Below are 18,126 nucleotides of genomic sequence, written 5' to 3' on the forward strand. Positions count from 1 at the left end.
CCGTGTATGAGGTCAGTTATAATATATTCCAAGGCTTTGCAGATGAGACTTGTAAGGCTGATTGGTCTATAATTATCCAAATTGGTTATAAGGCCACCCTTATAGAGGGGCACCATCACTGCCCCTCCATAAGGATGGTCTTATTGTGATCTGATTTGGGGACTGATATGTTGGATACATTGGAATGCCCATCCACTGAACTCTGCATAAAAAATGCACTGGGGACAGCAAAGGCTTTGACCAGTATGTGGAAGCCTTGTAATGAAAGGTATAGGTCATCCTTTGAGAAGCAATCTAGATTGTTGAGCACCTTATCCCATACTGACAAATCCTAGATCCCCCTGGAATTACACCTGCTGTTTAACTAATTATTGAATCCAATTATCTTTTCTTTGTATCCAGACATCATTTGAGGTGAGGACAGGATTCCGCTCAGGACTAGTGTCTTACCTGCTTTTGTAACATGCATGGAAAATTCTGAAACATTTTTCTACATTCTAGTTCACTCCTAATTTTACCACCATTCATGTTGTAGTCATATTTGTCAGCCAATAGATCCCTTAGGGTATTTGCAATGTCTGAGATTCTGGCACCTGCAAAACAACTCCTTCTAACCCTTTCTTTGGCCAACCTTTTGAGCCATTAGTCAGGGTGCCTGACAACAGAGTCACCTATCACTATAACACTTTTATCAGATGTCAATTTTTATCTATTCTTGACTTATGGAAGGTGTTCTGATCCTTGGAACTGATCGGCCAATTTATAGTTCATGTCAGCCTAAAAACTTTCTTGAGATGCTAGTCTACCCACAATGCCCTTCTCCACATTACCTCAGATCTTGCTTGCCACTCTTACATCAAGACATAGCTAAGTATATATTTTATAATTTTTCTTTCTTAAAGAGTTCTGTCTTTATTTTGATAATCCAGATAAACTGAAGAACTGAAGTCTGTATAAATTCAAGATGAAACCTAGGTCAATGTGTCTACAATTGTGAATTGTGTGTCTAATAAATGGTATATTTGAGTAGTTCCTTGGTTGGACTGATTTAGACTGATCGAGTTTCTGTGTAAGAATATTTATTTTGATAATCCTTTGGTCTACCCTTATGTGTGTGTTTGTGTCCCTTTACCATTAGTATTTTTCCACTACCATGATTGGTAGTTTCCCTTCCCTTTTTACTGTTGGGTAATCTTCCTAGCATTGTTGGTAGCTCTTCTTCATTGTAGAGTGACTGGTTTCTTTCTTTCTTTCTTTCTTTCTTTCTTTCTTTCTTTCTTTCTTTCCTTTCTCTCTGCCTCTTCTGTTTTTTTGATAGGACAATGGAAGAACAGTCTAAAAGCTCCACTACAGGCTTTAAGCAATGTAAAGAGTGTGGCAGGAAGATGCAAAACTCTGATAACCATAACTATTGTGTATATTGCTTGGGTGTACCCAATTGAGTGTAGACTGTACTATCTGCCAGGGTTTCAGCAAAAGAACTCTGGCAGAATGGAAAAACAAACTTATTCTCAAAGGGCTCATTAAAGTCCCTTTTCAGGAAGCCTTGTCCAAGGCCAACCAGTCTCCTCCGGCCTCTGGATCAAAATCTTCCTGTTCTGTGATGATATCTCCCTCAGCACCAACAATTAAGAAGTATAATCATGCATCTGCAGGTTCCTCATCGGAACAAAAAGCTAAACTTCCAAAGCTTTCAGAATGGTCTGATTCTTTGGTGCCAGTGCCTGTTTTTGTGCCTTTGACATGTACATGCTTGACTCCTACCATACTATGGCCACGGTTCCTACAATGGCACCTATAGTAACTGTCGCCTTGCCAACGCCAACTTCTCCCATAGCTCCACAGATGGTGCTGAAGACTGAAATTCTTACTCAGCCCAGGACCACTTATTCTCCCTCCATAAACCCTGTTGGTCCTTTCTCTAGCCCTTTTCTAGAGACACCTGACTCTATTTCTGGGATGTTCATTCGCTCTGCCAGAAGTCTCACAGAAGATGATATTGTAAGGTTAGTGGATTAGATCCTGACAGCTAGGGGTCTTTTGTCATCTTCTCAGTCCCCTCTCCCTTCTGGTGTAGGGGGTTTCTCCCCTTCAACCCCTTCTTATTCTCCTCCTCTGACCTCTTTTCAGGCTTTGGAGCTCTCGACTCTGACTTTACAGGTTCCAATGACTTCAGTGCCCACAACACTCTTGTTTTCGATGCCAGGAATGACTCTGACTCCTTTGGTACCTTTGTGACCGACTGTCCTGGGGACTGTGTTCTCACCATCAGGCCTGAGGGGTTTGAGTCAGCTCTGAGTTTTACTATGGAGCCAGCCTTGCCTCTTTGGGTTGTGTCAGCTGGGGACCTGTCCTCAGTCCTGGTTTGTCAGGTGGGGTTCTAGGGGTGGGGTGGGGTGTGACCCCAGTTCAAAGTTTGCCTGTCTCGGTTCTGGGCTTCCATCTCTCCTCGGGGGTGTCCTGCCTTTCAAGCTGTAGAAAGAGCCTTGGCCACTGCATTATCTCAGGTGACTGCTGTGTTACCAGAGTCCTGTTACCCCAGGTTTATTGGTTCTACCTCCAACCTTGATCCCTGGACAGCGAGCACCAAGGTTGCAAGACTTGCCTACTAAGGCTGTATCCTCTTATGAGTCCTCTTCAGATGCCCCCACTGAATAGCCACCTATGAAGAGATTATGTAAGTGAAAACATACGGATTCTCCTGAAGAATCCATCACAGAGGACACAGATTTTGATGAGGAGGAGGGTTCCCCAAGTTCAATCCTGGAAGATGTCTCCTTCAAGACATTCTTGAGATCCTAAAACAGAGAGATGATTGGAAGCAAAGGACCTTTCATCTGAGGAATCTGTGTACTTGCAGGGTTTTGGTGCTCACCAGTCTACTTCCTGGGTGACCCCATACGCTGACGACCTAATTAAATTGATTGCTCAATGGGCTTGGAAGACTCCTGACTCTGTAGAACCTGTAACCCAGAGACCGGACAAAATACTTTCTGCACCTGAGGACAATCCACATTGGGCAAAGAGTTTAGTAGTTGATGCCATGGTGATTGTGGCTGCCATCAAGAATAAACTAGCTGAGGAAAGTTTTACCATTCATCCCCATAACCGAGAGTCCAGGGTAATGGACAGATTTGGGAAGTGGGTCAACACATTATCAATCTTCTCTATCAGGTCCTTGAACTTTTTGGCACACTTTGCAAGACTTCAGAGGGATCTGGTCAAGGAGCTGTCAGAAACCATGGTGGGAGCAGTGCCGGAGCAGGTCCATGAAAAAGTGTCCTCCCAGTTAGCTACTCTAGAGTCAATTTCAAATTCATTCATGAGGCTGATTGCTCATACAGCTGAAGGGCTGACCAGGTCAGTAGGTTCAGGTGTTGCTATTTGACAACACACTTGGATGCACCTGTGCGAGTTTGCAGAACCATTCATGTCTTCCTTCATCAATGCACCCTTTGACAGTTCCTCATTGTTTGGGCCCAAAGTAAAGGAAACTCTGTCCAAGTGTGAGAAGGATGGAAAGACTGTCTGCTGTCGGCATATGTTTTTCCACTCTTCAGTGATCCTACTCCAGGAATCAACAGAGTAGTAAGATGTGGTTCAATAAGTTCCAGAAACCTTTCCAGGACACATGTGGTATGGACTCCCCTCAGGGCAGAGGGGAGAGTTATAATGGAAGATGCCATCTCAGAGGCAGGGGTGGTCTGGAGAATTAGGGTTCCAGAGAGTCCTTCTCTGGTCAACCCTACCAGCGCTCATGAAAGGGGGGTCAATTGCTTGCCTCTGGAGTCAATCACAGGGAGATTTTCCTTGCACCCAACATCCTGGCGATGCATAACTACTGATGCCTGCATGCTAAGTATTATTTCCAGAGGTTATTTGATTCCCTTCACTCTTTACCCAAGAACCCAAGCAAGATTCCCTGATGTTCCACCCAGTCAGTGGGGTCAATCAGTATTAGAAATATAAAAGCTGTTAGAAAAGAGTCATCCAGAAAGTCCCACCAGACCAGTTAGGATATGGATTTTACTCAAGGTTCTGTTTGGTGCCAAAGAAAACAGGGGACTGGAGGCCAATTTTGGATCTCAGCATTCTAAGCAAATTTGTCCAACAATCAAAATTCCAGATGGTCATGGTTCAGTCGAGTCTTCCTTTCTTAGAGGAAAACAATTAGATGTGCTCTGTCAACTTTCAAAACATGTATTAACATATAAAGATGGAAAAACATTTGAAAATGGTCCTTTGCTTCCAGCTAGGACACAGTATTTACCAATTCAGAGTGCTGCCCTTTGGTCTCACCATGGCCGCCAGGGTGTTCACCAAATGCATGACAGTGGTCACAGTGCACTTGAGGCTGCACAGATTCCAAGTGTTTCCATACCTAGATGACTGGCTCCTCACCGCTTCCACCAAGGATCTACTACTTCAAATGACAGATTTCATTCTGAAATTATCTCACCAGTTGGGCATCACAGTCAAGCTTGCAAAGTCTCATCTAGCCCCTTCTCAAGGTATATAATTCATTGGAGCTCATCTCAACACTCTGTCTTGCATGGCATCACTTCCTTACTAGAGGTTGCAGAAGATGCAATCACAGGTTCATCCTCCCCTTTGCTCAAAGTACCAGCAAATCCTGCAAGCAATGGGCTCCATGGCAGTAGTGATCACATTAGTCCCATTGTCACAGTTTCACATAAGGCTTCTTCAGTGGCTGCTTATGAATCAATGGTCTTATTTTAACCCACCCCATGAATCACTTAGTTTTCATATCCAGCCAATTCAACAATGGCTTTACCTGGTGGATGTAGTCAGGGGCAATTCTACTAGGCCATCCCTTCATTCCCCCCTCAGCCCAAGGCCATAGTGACCACTGATGCTTCCCTGATGGGGTGGGGTTGGGCATCATCTTGGGAAGACAGTCCAAGGCACTTGGTCCCCCTCCGAGGCCAATCTACATATTAATGTCCTAGAGCTAAGAGCAGTGTTTCTGGCATTCCAAGCTTTTCATCCTATCTTACCTCAAGGGATGATGGCTATTCAGTAAGACAACATGTCCATAGTCTGATACATCAACAAACAAGGGGGAACAAAGTCCTACACAATGTGTTGAAAAGACCTTCAAGAGTGACAATGGGCCATAACTTCCAAACGCTTTCTGACAGCAACACACATCCCAGGGAGTTCAAACGTGATTTCAGACAAACTGAGCACATGTATCCTCATTCCTCTTGAGTTCATAGGTTCATAGGTTCATACTAGGCTATCTGCCCTAGGGCATTTATAAGCCTAGCCAGAGTGTGTTTGGCTTTCACCACCCATTTTAAATTAATTTTGCTATGCCCTTTTTCGAGGTTAGTATACTGTGCCTCTGTCTAACAGTGACACAGAAGTGATACCCTTGGTAAACCTACGATCCCTTGAGTGGTCTCTGAACTCCAAAGTATCAAAACCAAAACTGGACACAACCACCATGATGTTATAAAATCAGTATTTAATGTCGAAATAAAACAAAATAAGATAAAATAAGCGCTTTCACATGCTACACAGGCATGCTTCTTCAGATTTCACAAACACATTTTCAAACAGTTCTTAAATACTAACTGCACAACCAAATAATTGAATAATGAATTCAATAATTGAATTCAATAATTGACTGATTGAGCAAGCAATATTTTAAGGCAACCAGCTCCTAGTTAAATGCCAGATATAAAGTGAATCATATATAATGAAATGTGCGTATGTGTATCCTGAATACAAAAAATACAATATGATAAGTAATATAAAGTGATAATTAACTAACTAAAAATTAATAGTTTAAACAAAATACAATTTGCAACATCATATTACACTATCCTATGTAAAAAATATAAAATATAAAATATATCAAAACACTATTTACTAAAATGCGTGTACTGAACGTACATCTAAACCCAGGGTATAAATTTGGGTCCTTAGACATGTCCAGCGCTTATAATTCATTACCTCTTAAAACATTGATGGAAGAAATATTAATAATATACATAGTATATAATATAAAAATACAATATAGAGATATATAAATATATATGGTTGAATCCAAAAATACATCTATATACCTGCATCCAGTATTGGTTTAATGCTAATAGACTGGTTGAGCCCTGGTTCTACATGTGCTCTCATTCTAAAGATCCATTCAAGCTCAACTGATTCTAAGTGGTTCAGGTTACTACCCCCCCCACCCCGTTTATTCTGCAATATCATCTGTAACACCCTGAACCTAAAAGTATGACCTACATTTGAACTAACATGACTAGCCAACGCGTTCTGGTTGTTCATTTTCCTGATATCATATATATGATTATATATTCTGTCTTTTAACCTCCTCGCTGTCATGCCCACATAAAACCCTGTACATTTTGTGCATGTAGCTAAATAAATTAAATTCTTACTATTGCATGTAGCATAAAACTTAGGTTTAAACTCAAACATCATGGTAGGGTGAACAAAATGTTGTTCGAATGTTATATATCTACACATACAGCAAAAAGTACCCATTTTATTTATACTTAATCTATTGATTCTATCTTTTGTGTGTTCCTTACATAATAGTCTTTTTAAATTCTTACTATTTCTATAGTTGAATCTTGGTTTATGCCCCACTATATTCAAAGTTTTAGCATCTATGGTGAGTGCACTCCAGTGTTTGCTTATTATGTCCACCACTTTCCTATTGTCATTAGTATATCTCGTAATAAATGTGGTTATAACATCATAACTCCCTCTTGATCTATTATTTGCATGATTCATGGTGATTTTAGTATTCTCATTTATATTATCCATAATGGAGCATCTAACTTTATTTATCATAGAATCATTATACCCCCTGTCTAAAAACAGGGTGTGTAGATCATCAAGCTGTCTCTGTAGGTCAGGATTCTCTTTACATAACCTATGTATTCTGACAAACTGTCCTTTTACCACATTGGGACGACATGTCTCGGGTGCATGCTACTATAACATGTGTATTCCTCCAACAAGGTTTTCTGTATAGACTCGTGGAGAGACCACCATTCATCATCCTAGTTATTTTAACGTCCAAGAAACATACTTCTCTTGCAGAGATTTCTGAGGTAAATCTCAAAAAATCAGTAGTCGATTCCAAGAAACTGAAACTCTAAAAGATCTATCTCAGTTCCTTTCCAAAATAGTAGTATGTCATCAACAAATCTTTTAAATAGTAATACTTGTGGGTAGTATGTGCTACTAAATAAAAACTCCCTCTCCCAATAATGTACTACTAAATTCGTGTAAGAGTTGGCACAGGGGGTGCCCATTGCTACCCCCCCCACTTTTGTGCATAAAGTTTATCACAATATATAAACACATTATTGTTAAGGATGGTATCCAATAAAGTACATACCGATATCCTTTGTTCATTCGTTACCCCTTCTGTTATTGATAGCATACTCCTAATGGCTTCTATGCCATAGTTATTGGGGATTGCTGTAAATAAATTCCTTACATCTAAGTCACCATTCAGTAAGAAGTATCTTTAAATTTATTCTTGGTGGTTGATATATCATAGATTAGCTGATAGCTATCTTTTAAGATGCTCAGAATGTTATGAACAATAGGTCCTAGTACGCTCTCTAAGTATTGTGATATCCTTTCACTCACCCAGCCCTCACCTGCTACAATAGGTCTCATGGGGAGGGGAAAAACATTTTTATGTATTTTGGGAAGGCCCTTAATACATGGTATTGTGGGAAATTCAACCAGAAAAAAAAACATATAGCTTCTTGGTGACTTGCCTGCACATCAATAGATCATAAATGTCATCATATACTTTGTTAATGATTTTCATGAGTGATCCAAAACCTATCTCTACATAAGTATTAATATCACATAGCAAAGTCAACATTGCACGGTCATAATCTACATCATCCATTACCACTATCCCTCCCCCCTTATCAGCAGGTTTTATTACTATGTCATTATTAGAAGTTAGGTTACTCAAAGAGCTTCTCTCTTCTTGGCTTAAATTAAAGTACATGCATCTAGGTCCTTGTTTAGAAAAATATGCATAGAAATCATTTTCACATAGATTAATATAACATTCAACATTAGTTGGTATTTGTGGACAAAAAGAACTTTTACGTTTAAAACGATCTATCAAACAATCATTATTATTTTTATTGTTAGCGTGCATTAGCTGTAATGCCAATGTCTGATACATCAACAAACAAGGGGGAACAAAGTCCTACACACTGTGTTGAAAAGACCTTCAAGAGTGACAATGGGCCATAACTTCCAAACGCTTTCTGACAGCAACACACATCCCAGGGAGTTCAAACGTGATTTCAGACAAACTGAGCACATGTATCCTCATTCCTCTTGAGTTCATAGGTTCATAGGTTCATAGGTTCATACTAGGCTATCTGCCCTAGGGCATTTATAAGCCACCCATTTTAAATTAATTTTGCTATGCCCTTTTATTAGGTTAGTATACTGTGCCTCTGTCTAACAGTGACACAGAAGTGATACCCGTGGTAAACCTACGATCCCTTGAGTGGTCTCTGAACTCCAAAGTAGTGAAGAAGATCTTTCTTCACTGGGACCAGCCTTGCTGCGACCCATTTGCTTCACCCCTGAAAACAAATGTAGAAGCTACTTTTCCCTAATTTCCCCTTGGGGTGAGTCCCCCAGAGACACTCTTCTCCTCGATTGGCCCCAGGGTCTGCTTTATGCCTTACCTCTGATCCCTCTTTTTCTCAAGAAAGCAGCTCAGATGAAAAGCAAAGTAATCCTCGTTGCACCTTACTGACCTCAGTAAATATGGTTTCCCTTGCTCTGGCTCATCTACTTCACTGCCCATGGACTCTAGACCCAGTTCCAGACCTCCTGTCCTATCCTTCGAGACCTGTACACACCAGTCTACAGACCTTCAAGGTGACTGCTCATTTTTTTCCAATTCTGTTAGTTACCTGGCATAATAATATTCAATTTCTGGTTCAACACATTTTATTGGCCTACCATTAATCATTCACCAAGAATCTCTACCATAGTAAATGGAAGAGATTTTCCATCTGGGCTTCCAATAGGGGTCTAGATCCCTTTTCAGCCCCAGTAGAGAAAGTCTTAGAGTTTCTAGTTATGATTTTTCATCAGGGAGCTTCTGCTTCCACAATTAAGGTTATGTTGGCAGCTATTTCAAATTTCCATAATAGTATAGGAGATCAACTTTTAATCACCCACAGGCTTTGTAAGACCTTTCTTGAGGGCACCATTCATATAAAGCTCCCTTTCAAGGAACTTTCACCTCCTTGGGACATGACTTTGGTATTGCAACCACTTACTAGTGTAGTCCTCTGTTAGAACCTGCACCTACATGTCACTTAAAGTTTCTTTCTTGGAAAATATTGCTTCTTATAGCTGTTACATCGGCGAGACAAGTCTCTGAATTACAGGCTCTATGTTCTAAAGCCCCTTATTTAGTTTTCCAAAAAGACAGAGTGTCACTCAGAACAAACACCACCTTCCTTCCTAAAATGATTTCACAGACCTATATCAATAAGTCTATAGACTTGCCTGTATTTTTTCCAAATTTTTCTAATAAAGGCGAATACTGCTTGCACCTTCTGGATGAGCACAGGCAATTACGATTTTATCTGAACAGAACAAAACAGTTTAGACAATCAGAACCATTATTTGTGTCCTTTGCAAGAGCAACCTTGGGTAAATCTGTTTCTAAGGTTACTCAGGTTAGATGGTTAAAGGATTGCATTTCTTTTATTTTTAAGAAGGAGAATTTAAGACTTACTATGCTGGTAAAGGCATATTCTACCAGATCTGTGGTGACTTCAGCTGTTTTTCATTAAAGTGCTTCCATGTCAGAAATTTGTACAGCTGCAACATGGGGTAAACCTCAAACTTTTATTACTCATTACGAATTGGATATGGTCTCCAGTGGGAGAGCCTCCTTTGATTCTATGGTTCTCAGGAATGTCCTCCCATAAGGCCACCCAGGATCCAAGGTAGCTGGGGATTCTGGACACAAGTCAAGAATACATGAAGATTGACAACATCAGATAAAGAAGTTACAACTTGCCATAACATTCTATCTGTGGTTTTGATCATTTATTCTTGCTTCCCTCCCTTCCTGCTCCCTCCTTTAGAGTTTTGGTGGAACGACATACTGTCCTGGATTTTTTTATTACTAGTATATACCTGGAACATGGCTTCTGACTTGAATTAGAGTATCCTTTTTGCTTCTGTATACTTGCAAACTTGATCTGAGGTAATGTGGAGAAGGGCTATATATTGGCATATTGAGGATTGGAACTGTACCCACAAGTCAAGAATAGATGAAGGTCAACACAGATGGGATATTATGGTAAGTCATAACTTCTTTATTTCTGCTCTGGTTGAAAGAGGTAGATTTGGATTTTATTTATTAATTTATTTTTTGCTTAGGATGACTATGAGCGGTATATATAAGGTGGATGAGTGGCCTGGTTTTTGCTGAGACTTTATTAATAGGAAGCTTTGGGAGTAATTTCTTTATAGTATTGGCATAAAATGTTTTGGTGGGATTAGAGGATTGTAGTGAAGGTATATGAAACTCACAGGGAAAGTTTTTATTCAAGTGAGGAAAGCCTCCATATTAATTAGGTATTCACACCTCTCACAGATGTAATTATTACTGCTGAGTATAAATTCACTATCTGTGAGAATAAGGCAGTTTGTTTACTGTCTTAGGGATCTACTGCTATGACAACAAAGGTAAAGCTAACAGGTAACCTTTCACCTTGTCCAGTATCTACCTGTTTAGATTAGTAAATAAGATACAAGAGAGATGGTGTTACTTTCTAGAATACAAAATATACAGAAGGCTCACCAGTAATTGGTAGTCATGTCCAGATATTGCAGATTTTAAAAGTAAGATAGAAAAAAGGGGTTCATACTTTCAAGTATTGCACTGTGCACTAAGCAGGTAGAAGTATATGAAAGAAAGGGTATCCCAAGCTTTAGCAATCAAAGGGGACACCCTAGTGTTCATTAGTATGAGAGTAAGAGGAGCTAGTAAAGACTAAATGTATAATAAGGGTGGGCAACTTAAGAGCCATGAAGTTTAAAAGATCAACACAGACCAGCTTGGAGGACACTTGGTATTCTGGCTCTGTGAAACACAGTGGGTGGGCAAAAATATTTAAATATCTTGAGTGGGACGACTTTGCAAAATGACACTTGTGATCTTACTGACAGCAGTGAATAAAAGAGGAGAGGGAGGGAATTTTGTGATCAAACTATCATAAGGGAAGACAATAAGAGATTATACTGTGATGATGAAAAATATTGAAGTGTGCTATGCAACACTAAGTAAGCTAGGGGAGCAACAAATATGACAATGTCACAGGGCACCTCATGAAACCTCAGATAGAATAGCCATAAGTAATTGAACTTGTGAAACCACTTATGTAGCAAGAAGTCATCAATAAAAAAAAGCCAGACAGAGATTGTCCTCCAAACAATTGCCACCATCTTAGACAAAATTCAGTCATTCAGAAAATTGAAACACATCACTGCAAGCAGACAATAAGCATTTATAATGCTTGTTAATAGCTTTCAAGTTAATGTGAGTCCTAAAAATTTTAGAGGTACTTCCTCTGTCACTGAAGGCAGTTAGCTATATTTTATACCAAAGCTGCCTGAAGACTGCTGTAAAATAACTATATCACGTACCCAGGTACATGCTGTTCCTGAGTTTTATTTATTTGCCTTTGTGCAGTTCTGTTCCTAGATTCAGTCAAGTTATTTATTCTGTGTACTACTGCATAAATGTTTAATATGCATCGAATGAGATTAGGAAAACCTTTCAAATGGAAAAGAAGAATTTGTTATAGATGATGAAATTAAGCTATTAGTGACATAAAATTGGAAGGACGGCCACGGTGGTGCAGTGGTTAGTATTGTCGCCTCACAGCAAGAGGTTCTCTGGTTTGATCCTCGGTTGGGGTGCCTTCTATGCAGAGTCTGCATGTCCTCCCTGTGGTTGCGTGGGATTCCTCCGGGTGCTCCGGTTTCCTCCCACATCCCAAAGACATGCTGCAGGTGGATTGGACACTCTAAATTGGCCCTAGGTATGAGTGTGTGTGTGTGTGTGTGTGTGTGTGTGTGTGTGTGTGTGTGTGTGTGTGTGTGTGTGTGTATGTGTGTGTGTGCCTTCTGTGGAAGGTCAGGCGCTGGGCCGGCATCTCGACATGGTAAAACTCCACTGCCAATCATGAGCGGACAGGTGATCCGCTGTGACGACCCCTAACCGGGAAAAAGCCAAAAGAAGAAGAAGTGACATAAAATTGGAAAATAACCCTTTCATCAGATTTACATGTCTTATGAATGCCTTCTTGATTTTCTGCAAATATAGATGTTAATGTGTCTAACTGATTAACATATATAAATAAGTCAGTATACTGCTTTTTTTTCTTATTAGCAAGGTGGTAGAACTTGTCAGTAAAAGATTAGAAGTTGCATTCTGGCAAGTGCTAGAAAGAGAAGACAAAATGCATAAGATAAGCTAGCAAACACGTTTCAGAACTGTTAAGGTATTCCACAATGTTTTTTATGTCATCAACAGCTCTTTAGAATTAAATCTTTCATGAGGTTGCAAATTGTAACACATACATTATAGTGTATTTCTTTTTACTTTTATGACAATTTTAGGATTTTCTTTGGGATCCACTGTCCAGTCTCATACAAAAGGAATATGGATGTGGGTCATTCCTCATCCCAAGCAGCCCAACTGCTGCCTAATGGCTGTTGATATGGAAGGACTGGAAGACACCGAGAAGGTGAGTCAGTTATAATTAAACAGCTTCTGTGCTAATGTTTAACGCTATATAGCTTTAGTGTAGTGAGCTTATCTGCAGTTTCAGGCATTCAGAGATGCTCAGTTACTATACTTAATGAATATAGTCATTCAGTATCGTCAGTTGCAGAGCCAGTTGCTTTTGTCCATTTCTTAGGTTTTTTTTTTTTTTTAGTTATTTTTATTGAAATTTTATATACAGGAATAAAATAAAATATAATAAAACAGATAACTATTTTTGCAAGTGTCTACATCTATTCATGCTATACATATTATTAAAATTTATTAAACAGCTATAAACTGATCTTAGAACAGAAATTAATAATGAGTTTAATTTTATCCAATAATTACAGTTTGTGGTTATTTTTATTTATTTATTTTGCATTAGCAGGTATGTCCATATGAAATGGATTTACTTAGAGAGATTACTACTGAGTCTGTGAAATAGTATAATTTTTTTTTATTTGAAAACAACATTACCAGTATTTATAAATTCTGTAAATAAGGACTAACCTCATTTTCTCAATTCTTTGTAGTAATTTTCCTAAATATTGTTAAGCATCAGAAGAGTGGGAGGTGGGGTTCGGGTACACATCTAGGAAATGGAGTATTAAACAACACCTAAAGATTAGTTCTTATAAATTTATCAGACCACAGTGCTTGCAGGAAACATTGCATTTCCACCAAAAGTGTTGTAGAAATTGTAGTAATAAAATGTATGTTGTCAAGTTACTTTGATTAAGAATTTACACCTCCAACAGCAATACTTATCTGTTTGTATATAATTTCAGTTCTATATGAGGTGATAAAATATATATGTAGACATTTTTAAGAAATTAACCTTTTAATGATACTAAAATACTTTTTATCAATTGGAGTTAAAGTTGAGACACTTATTTGGAAAGCATATCCCAGCAGCTATATTTGATACATTTATAGTTATTAATCATTTATATATATTTTGGATTAGTATGATCTTACCATTTATTTTGAAATTCTTTAGAAAATCACGAATGGGTGGATATTCTTTTTAAATTATATTTGAGACTAAAATAATCTATTGAGTTGTATAGTAAACTAGCTTTCTATATCCATATCATATTTACTGATTTCTGTTTTAAGCACTGTCATCTCTCAACATTTTATTCCAAAAAATGTGTAATTATTTATATTATCATTGAATAATCAATATTACTTATTCTTAACAGTATATTGTTGGCATATAACTGAGTTTTGGAAGTGTATTGTGCTAGATTTTATTAAAAACTTTATCAGAGAAAGACTTTCCCTTAGGACTCCCATATCCCTTTCCTCGTTGTCTATACTCTAATATCGATCCCTGATAGGGAAAGCAGTCTCTTACCAGCACTCCATACTTGGTCTCATCCTACTCTACTACCGTTCCCTGTCTAGTTATTTCCATCCAATACCGTGATTCCTTTCCCAGTTTTCTCAAGCAAATTCCAGCCCTTCTTACCCATTTTCTGTACCCAAACATGCAGTCATACCTTAGTTCCTAGAATACTTTCAGCAACTTTATGAATATCAAAAACAGTGAAAGAAAACCCACAGAGTGCCGCTCGCCAGGCACAGCAACCAAAAACAAGCCTTGAAAAGGCTACCACTCAAAACACCACAAAACTGTAAACCAACTTTATGATAAAATGTCCTTTTTCAAAGATAGCCACATAACAGTGAGGCAAAATACAGAAAGTAGAAACACACTTTATTCCAAACCCAGACAGTTGAGTGCTTTTGTCCTTCTTAAATGGACTTCATCAGAACCATCCCATACAAAGAAAAATACCTTTATGTACATAACAAAACTATTTGGTCACATCAAATGAAAAATTAAATAATTTAAAAATTTAAAGTGCAAAAAACTTCTCACACCCACGAATACAATAAAACATTCCCAAGATGTTACTATATACGTCTTAACAATGTTGCAAACATATAAAACATCTGAAAAATAAAAATAAAATATAAAAACTGACTTTTAAAAATATTACAACCATAATAATTTGCAATTGAGCGGCATGATATTTTAGAACAGGTAAAATAGAAATACACTCATTGAATCCTTTGCCATAGGCAGCAATTAATCTATACTGCCAAAATAATTCCTTATTTTATAATTGTGTTACCCAATCTGTTACCCAATCACCCCCTCATCATATACTGAAGGACAACTTCCACTATACCAAACAGAAATTTGATAAAACCAGAAGAAACCAGAACATGCCAACAGAGATCATTACTTTTATTATTTCTAGTGATGGCATAGTTGTGCTCATTTAATCTCCTTCTAAACCAACATTCTGTTTTACCAATATAAAAGCTATTAACATTTCTGACAAATTGTGTTATAAATCACCCTTTGTAGAACAATTACCATTACTCAACAAAATATTCTCACAAGGTTGACCAATCGACACCATGTTCCCCTCCAAAATAAATGGGCATTGATGACGCATGCCACACTTCTTCATCCCCTTCATATTTTTGGGAGAAGAATATAACAGATTACAAGAATGTTCAAACATACTTTTAAAATTGGGACCCATTTTAAATACAAATTGAGTTGCAGGACCAAGGGTGTTATATACCTGTTTGTCCCCTTAAAAATGTTCCAATTTCTATTCAAAATTTCCTTAATTGCATTTGCTTTATGGTTGAAGCTAATAACCATAGCATGCGTGTATTTAATTCTAGTAAGTGGGTTCTCACCCTGAACACCAGAAAAAAAGTGTACGTTACCAAAAGGAGAATTCTCACTACCTAATAAAGGTGAAAACCTAATATCCCATAAATCCATCACTTCACTTGCAATCTTAGTTAAAAAGTACTTGGGATACCCCTCTCCAAAAAGTATTTTTGAGGGCCTCAACCTCCCTAGTAAACAAAGTGAAGCCAGAACACATTCAGGTTGCCATTTAAAAATGTTATGTTTAACATATTTGGAGTGATAGATAAGATAATTCAAAAAACTATTAGAGAAAGTAAGCTTTCTATATATTTTAGAACATAATTTACCTCTTGAATAATCCTTAAAATTGGTCACATCCAAATAACTAAATGAATTGGCTTCAAAATGTCTAGTAAAGGCCAAAAAAGATGTTAACTCATTAAGATATTCCAAAAATAATGTGTAAAGTGCTACATCACTGTCCTTCCACAAAATAAATGTCATCCAGGTATCTATAATAACAAAATCATTTGGATGCATAGGGACATGACAAGATAAAATGCTTTTCAAGAGCATAAGGGACTAAATTGGTATAAATGGGGGCACAACTTACCCCCATAGCCACATATTTAACTTGCCTATACTATTCCCCTTCAAATGTTATGTAATTATTAGACAAAAATATTTCCATACGTTCAACAATGAAGTTAACATTTGTACCATCAAAAGAAGTGAGTTCTGTAAGTGCATCGGAAAAAAGTTCCAAACCCAAAGAATGTGGGATAGATGAAAACATATTAACTATATCCATAGTAGAAAAACTACCACTCACATTAAAAAAAGGCTTAATCTTTTGGCTATGCCCTGATGTGACAAATGACCCTTTACCTGGCTTAGTATAACTGCAACATACTATCATAGCTCCCTTATGTACTTTTTTCTTCTCTCATGGTAAATCAAAATACATAAATGAAAAAGCGAAGGTAATCATTTCCAGATATGTATGAAGCTTTGGGTCAATTAACTACATAATCTAAAGTGCAACAGTGTAGAACCAAGAGTTCATGAACATAAATGAAAATATGGAAACACTATGAGGTTCATAGAGACCTTACCAAGAGATGAAAAACAAAGCAAATAAAATCTCCTTAAACTAAGAATGTTAAAAGCACCTAACAAAGAGCAACCTGACCAAAATGATCAAACAGGAACCAAGATGATTTAAAAGCCAAACTTAAACATAAATGTTGTAATATATTACCAAAATTTAACAGAAGTTTGCCAACCTGATCAAAGGGAATCTCAAACAAAAAGTTATTAAGAGGAGTCATCAAGTCTGCCAAATGAATAATGACTCCTACCTTATGTTACTTTCTATGGCATGTCTGTCATAGATAAAGTCATTTAAAATTAAAAACAATAAGCACAGGAACATTACTGATAATGCAAGCTACATTTGATATTTTAAAAATTTTAAAGGAAAAGAAGGGGAAGGAAAGGGAAAAGAGGGGAAGAGGGAAGAAAAATAGAAAAGAAAAAGGCAGAAGAACAATATGTAGCTTTAAGCTTTCTTCTCTTCCATTAGAAGACAGATAAGCTTATATACTAGCACTCCATACCAGTAAGTGATCTTCTAAATCTTGGCTCAGTTTTTAAATAACACTCATAACTTTCTGTGAACATGCAGGACCCCTTTCTAATTATAGTGCATGCAGCCCTTACCTGAAATTAAGTTAACATGTGCTATAATGTAAACTAAGCTTAGAAGAAAATCCTGAAGTACTATCAGTGTCTGACTGTTATTAACTTGAACGCATAAGCTGGTGATTAATGACTGGATCAAACACCATTCAACTTTATTGATGTATTGGAGTGTCACAATGCATGTGCATTTGATAATGATTGCCAACACGTGGAATGAATGTAGGATTTTTCTTCAAATCCCTCTGCTATGTAGCAAAACCTCATTAAGGAGAATGCTATATCACTACCTCCTAGTTACCTTTTACTTATTTCTCCTAACTCAGAGGGATAGGTGGTTATGCACCAAGGTGGGATTAAGGGGATTAGATGCCACTCTTCTCAGTAATCATGTGATAATACATCACACAACTATTTATACTACAAAGCTTTATACAAACACTTTCAAACTGACCAGGAGAAAGAATTAATACAAAGAGATGATTGCAATTGATTCATGAACTATAAATGGTCTTCAAAATAAAAAAGGAACTTAGTTATGCACCTAACATATCAAAATAAATGTAGTGTAATATACCTCCAAGAGACTCATATGACAAGTGAGCAGTGGGATAATGACTGAATTTGAAAATGGGTGAAATAAATTGTAGCAGCAGGAAATAATACATCATTTAAAGGGACAGCAATTATAATTTGTAAATCTTATCAAAGGGAAATTTTAGATTAGAAATCAGATAGAAATGGTAGATGGTGCTACTTTGTTGGTTCTCATTCCAAAATAGATAAACTCATCATATTCTTAAACATCTATAGTCCATCTACTAACCAGCACCTTTTTATTTATGACATTTTTTAATATTTTAACACAATTTCAAAACTATTACTACATTAT

General features: G+C 37.5%; 1 protein-coding gene across 1 annotated transcript in view; it reads left to right on the forward strand.

Moving 5' to 3' along the window:
- LOC122800357 (guanylate-binding protein 1-like) overlaps positions 1-18,126 on the forward strand; it is a 598,755-nt gene that overhangs the window by 486,848 nt on the left and 93,781 nt on the right. Inside the window, exon 3 of the mRNA XM_044069807.1 lies at positions 12,700-12,827. Within this exon, the coding sequence (XP_043925742.1) occupies positions 12,700-12,827 (128 nt within the window). The remainder of the gene's footprint in view (positions 1-12,699; positions 12,828-18,126) is intronic.

This window comes from Protopterus annectens, chromosome 4.part0 (genome assembly GCF_019279795.1).
Source record: "Protopterus annectens isolate FY-2018-M chromosome 4.part0, PAN1.0, whole genome shotgun sequence".
NCBI classification, from domain to species: domain Eukaryota; kingdom Metazoa; phylum Chordata; order Ceratodontiformes; family Protopteridae; genus Protopterus; species Protopterus annectens.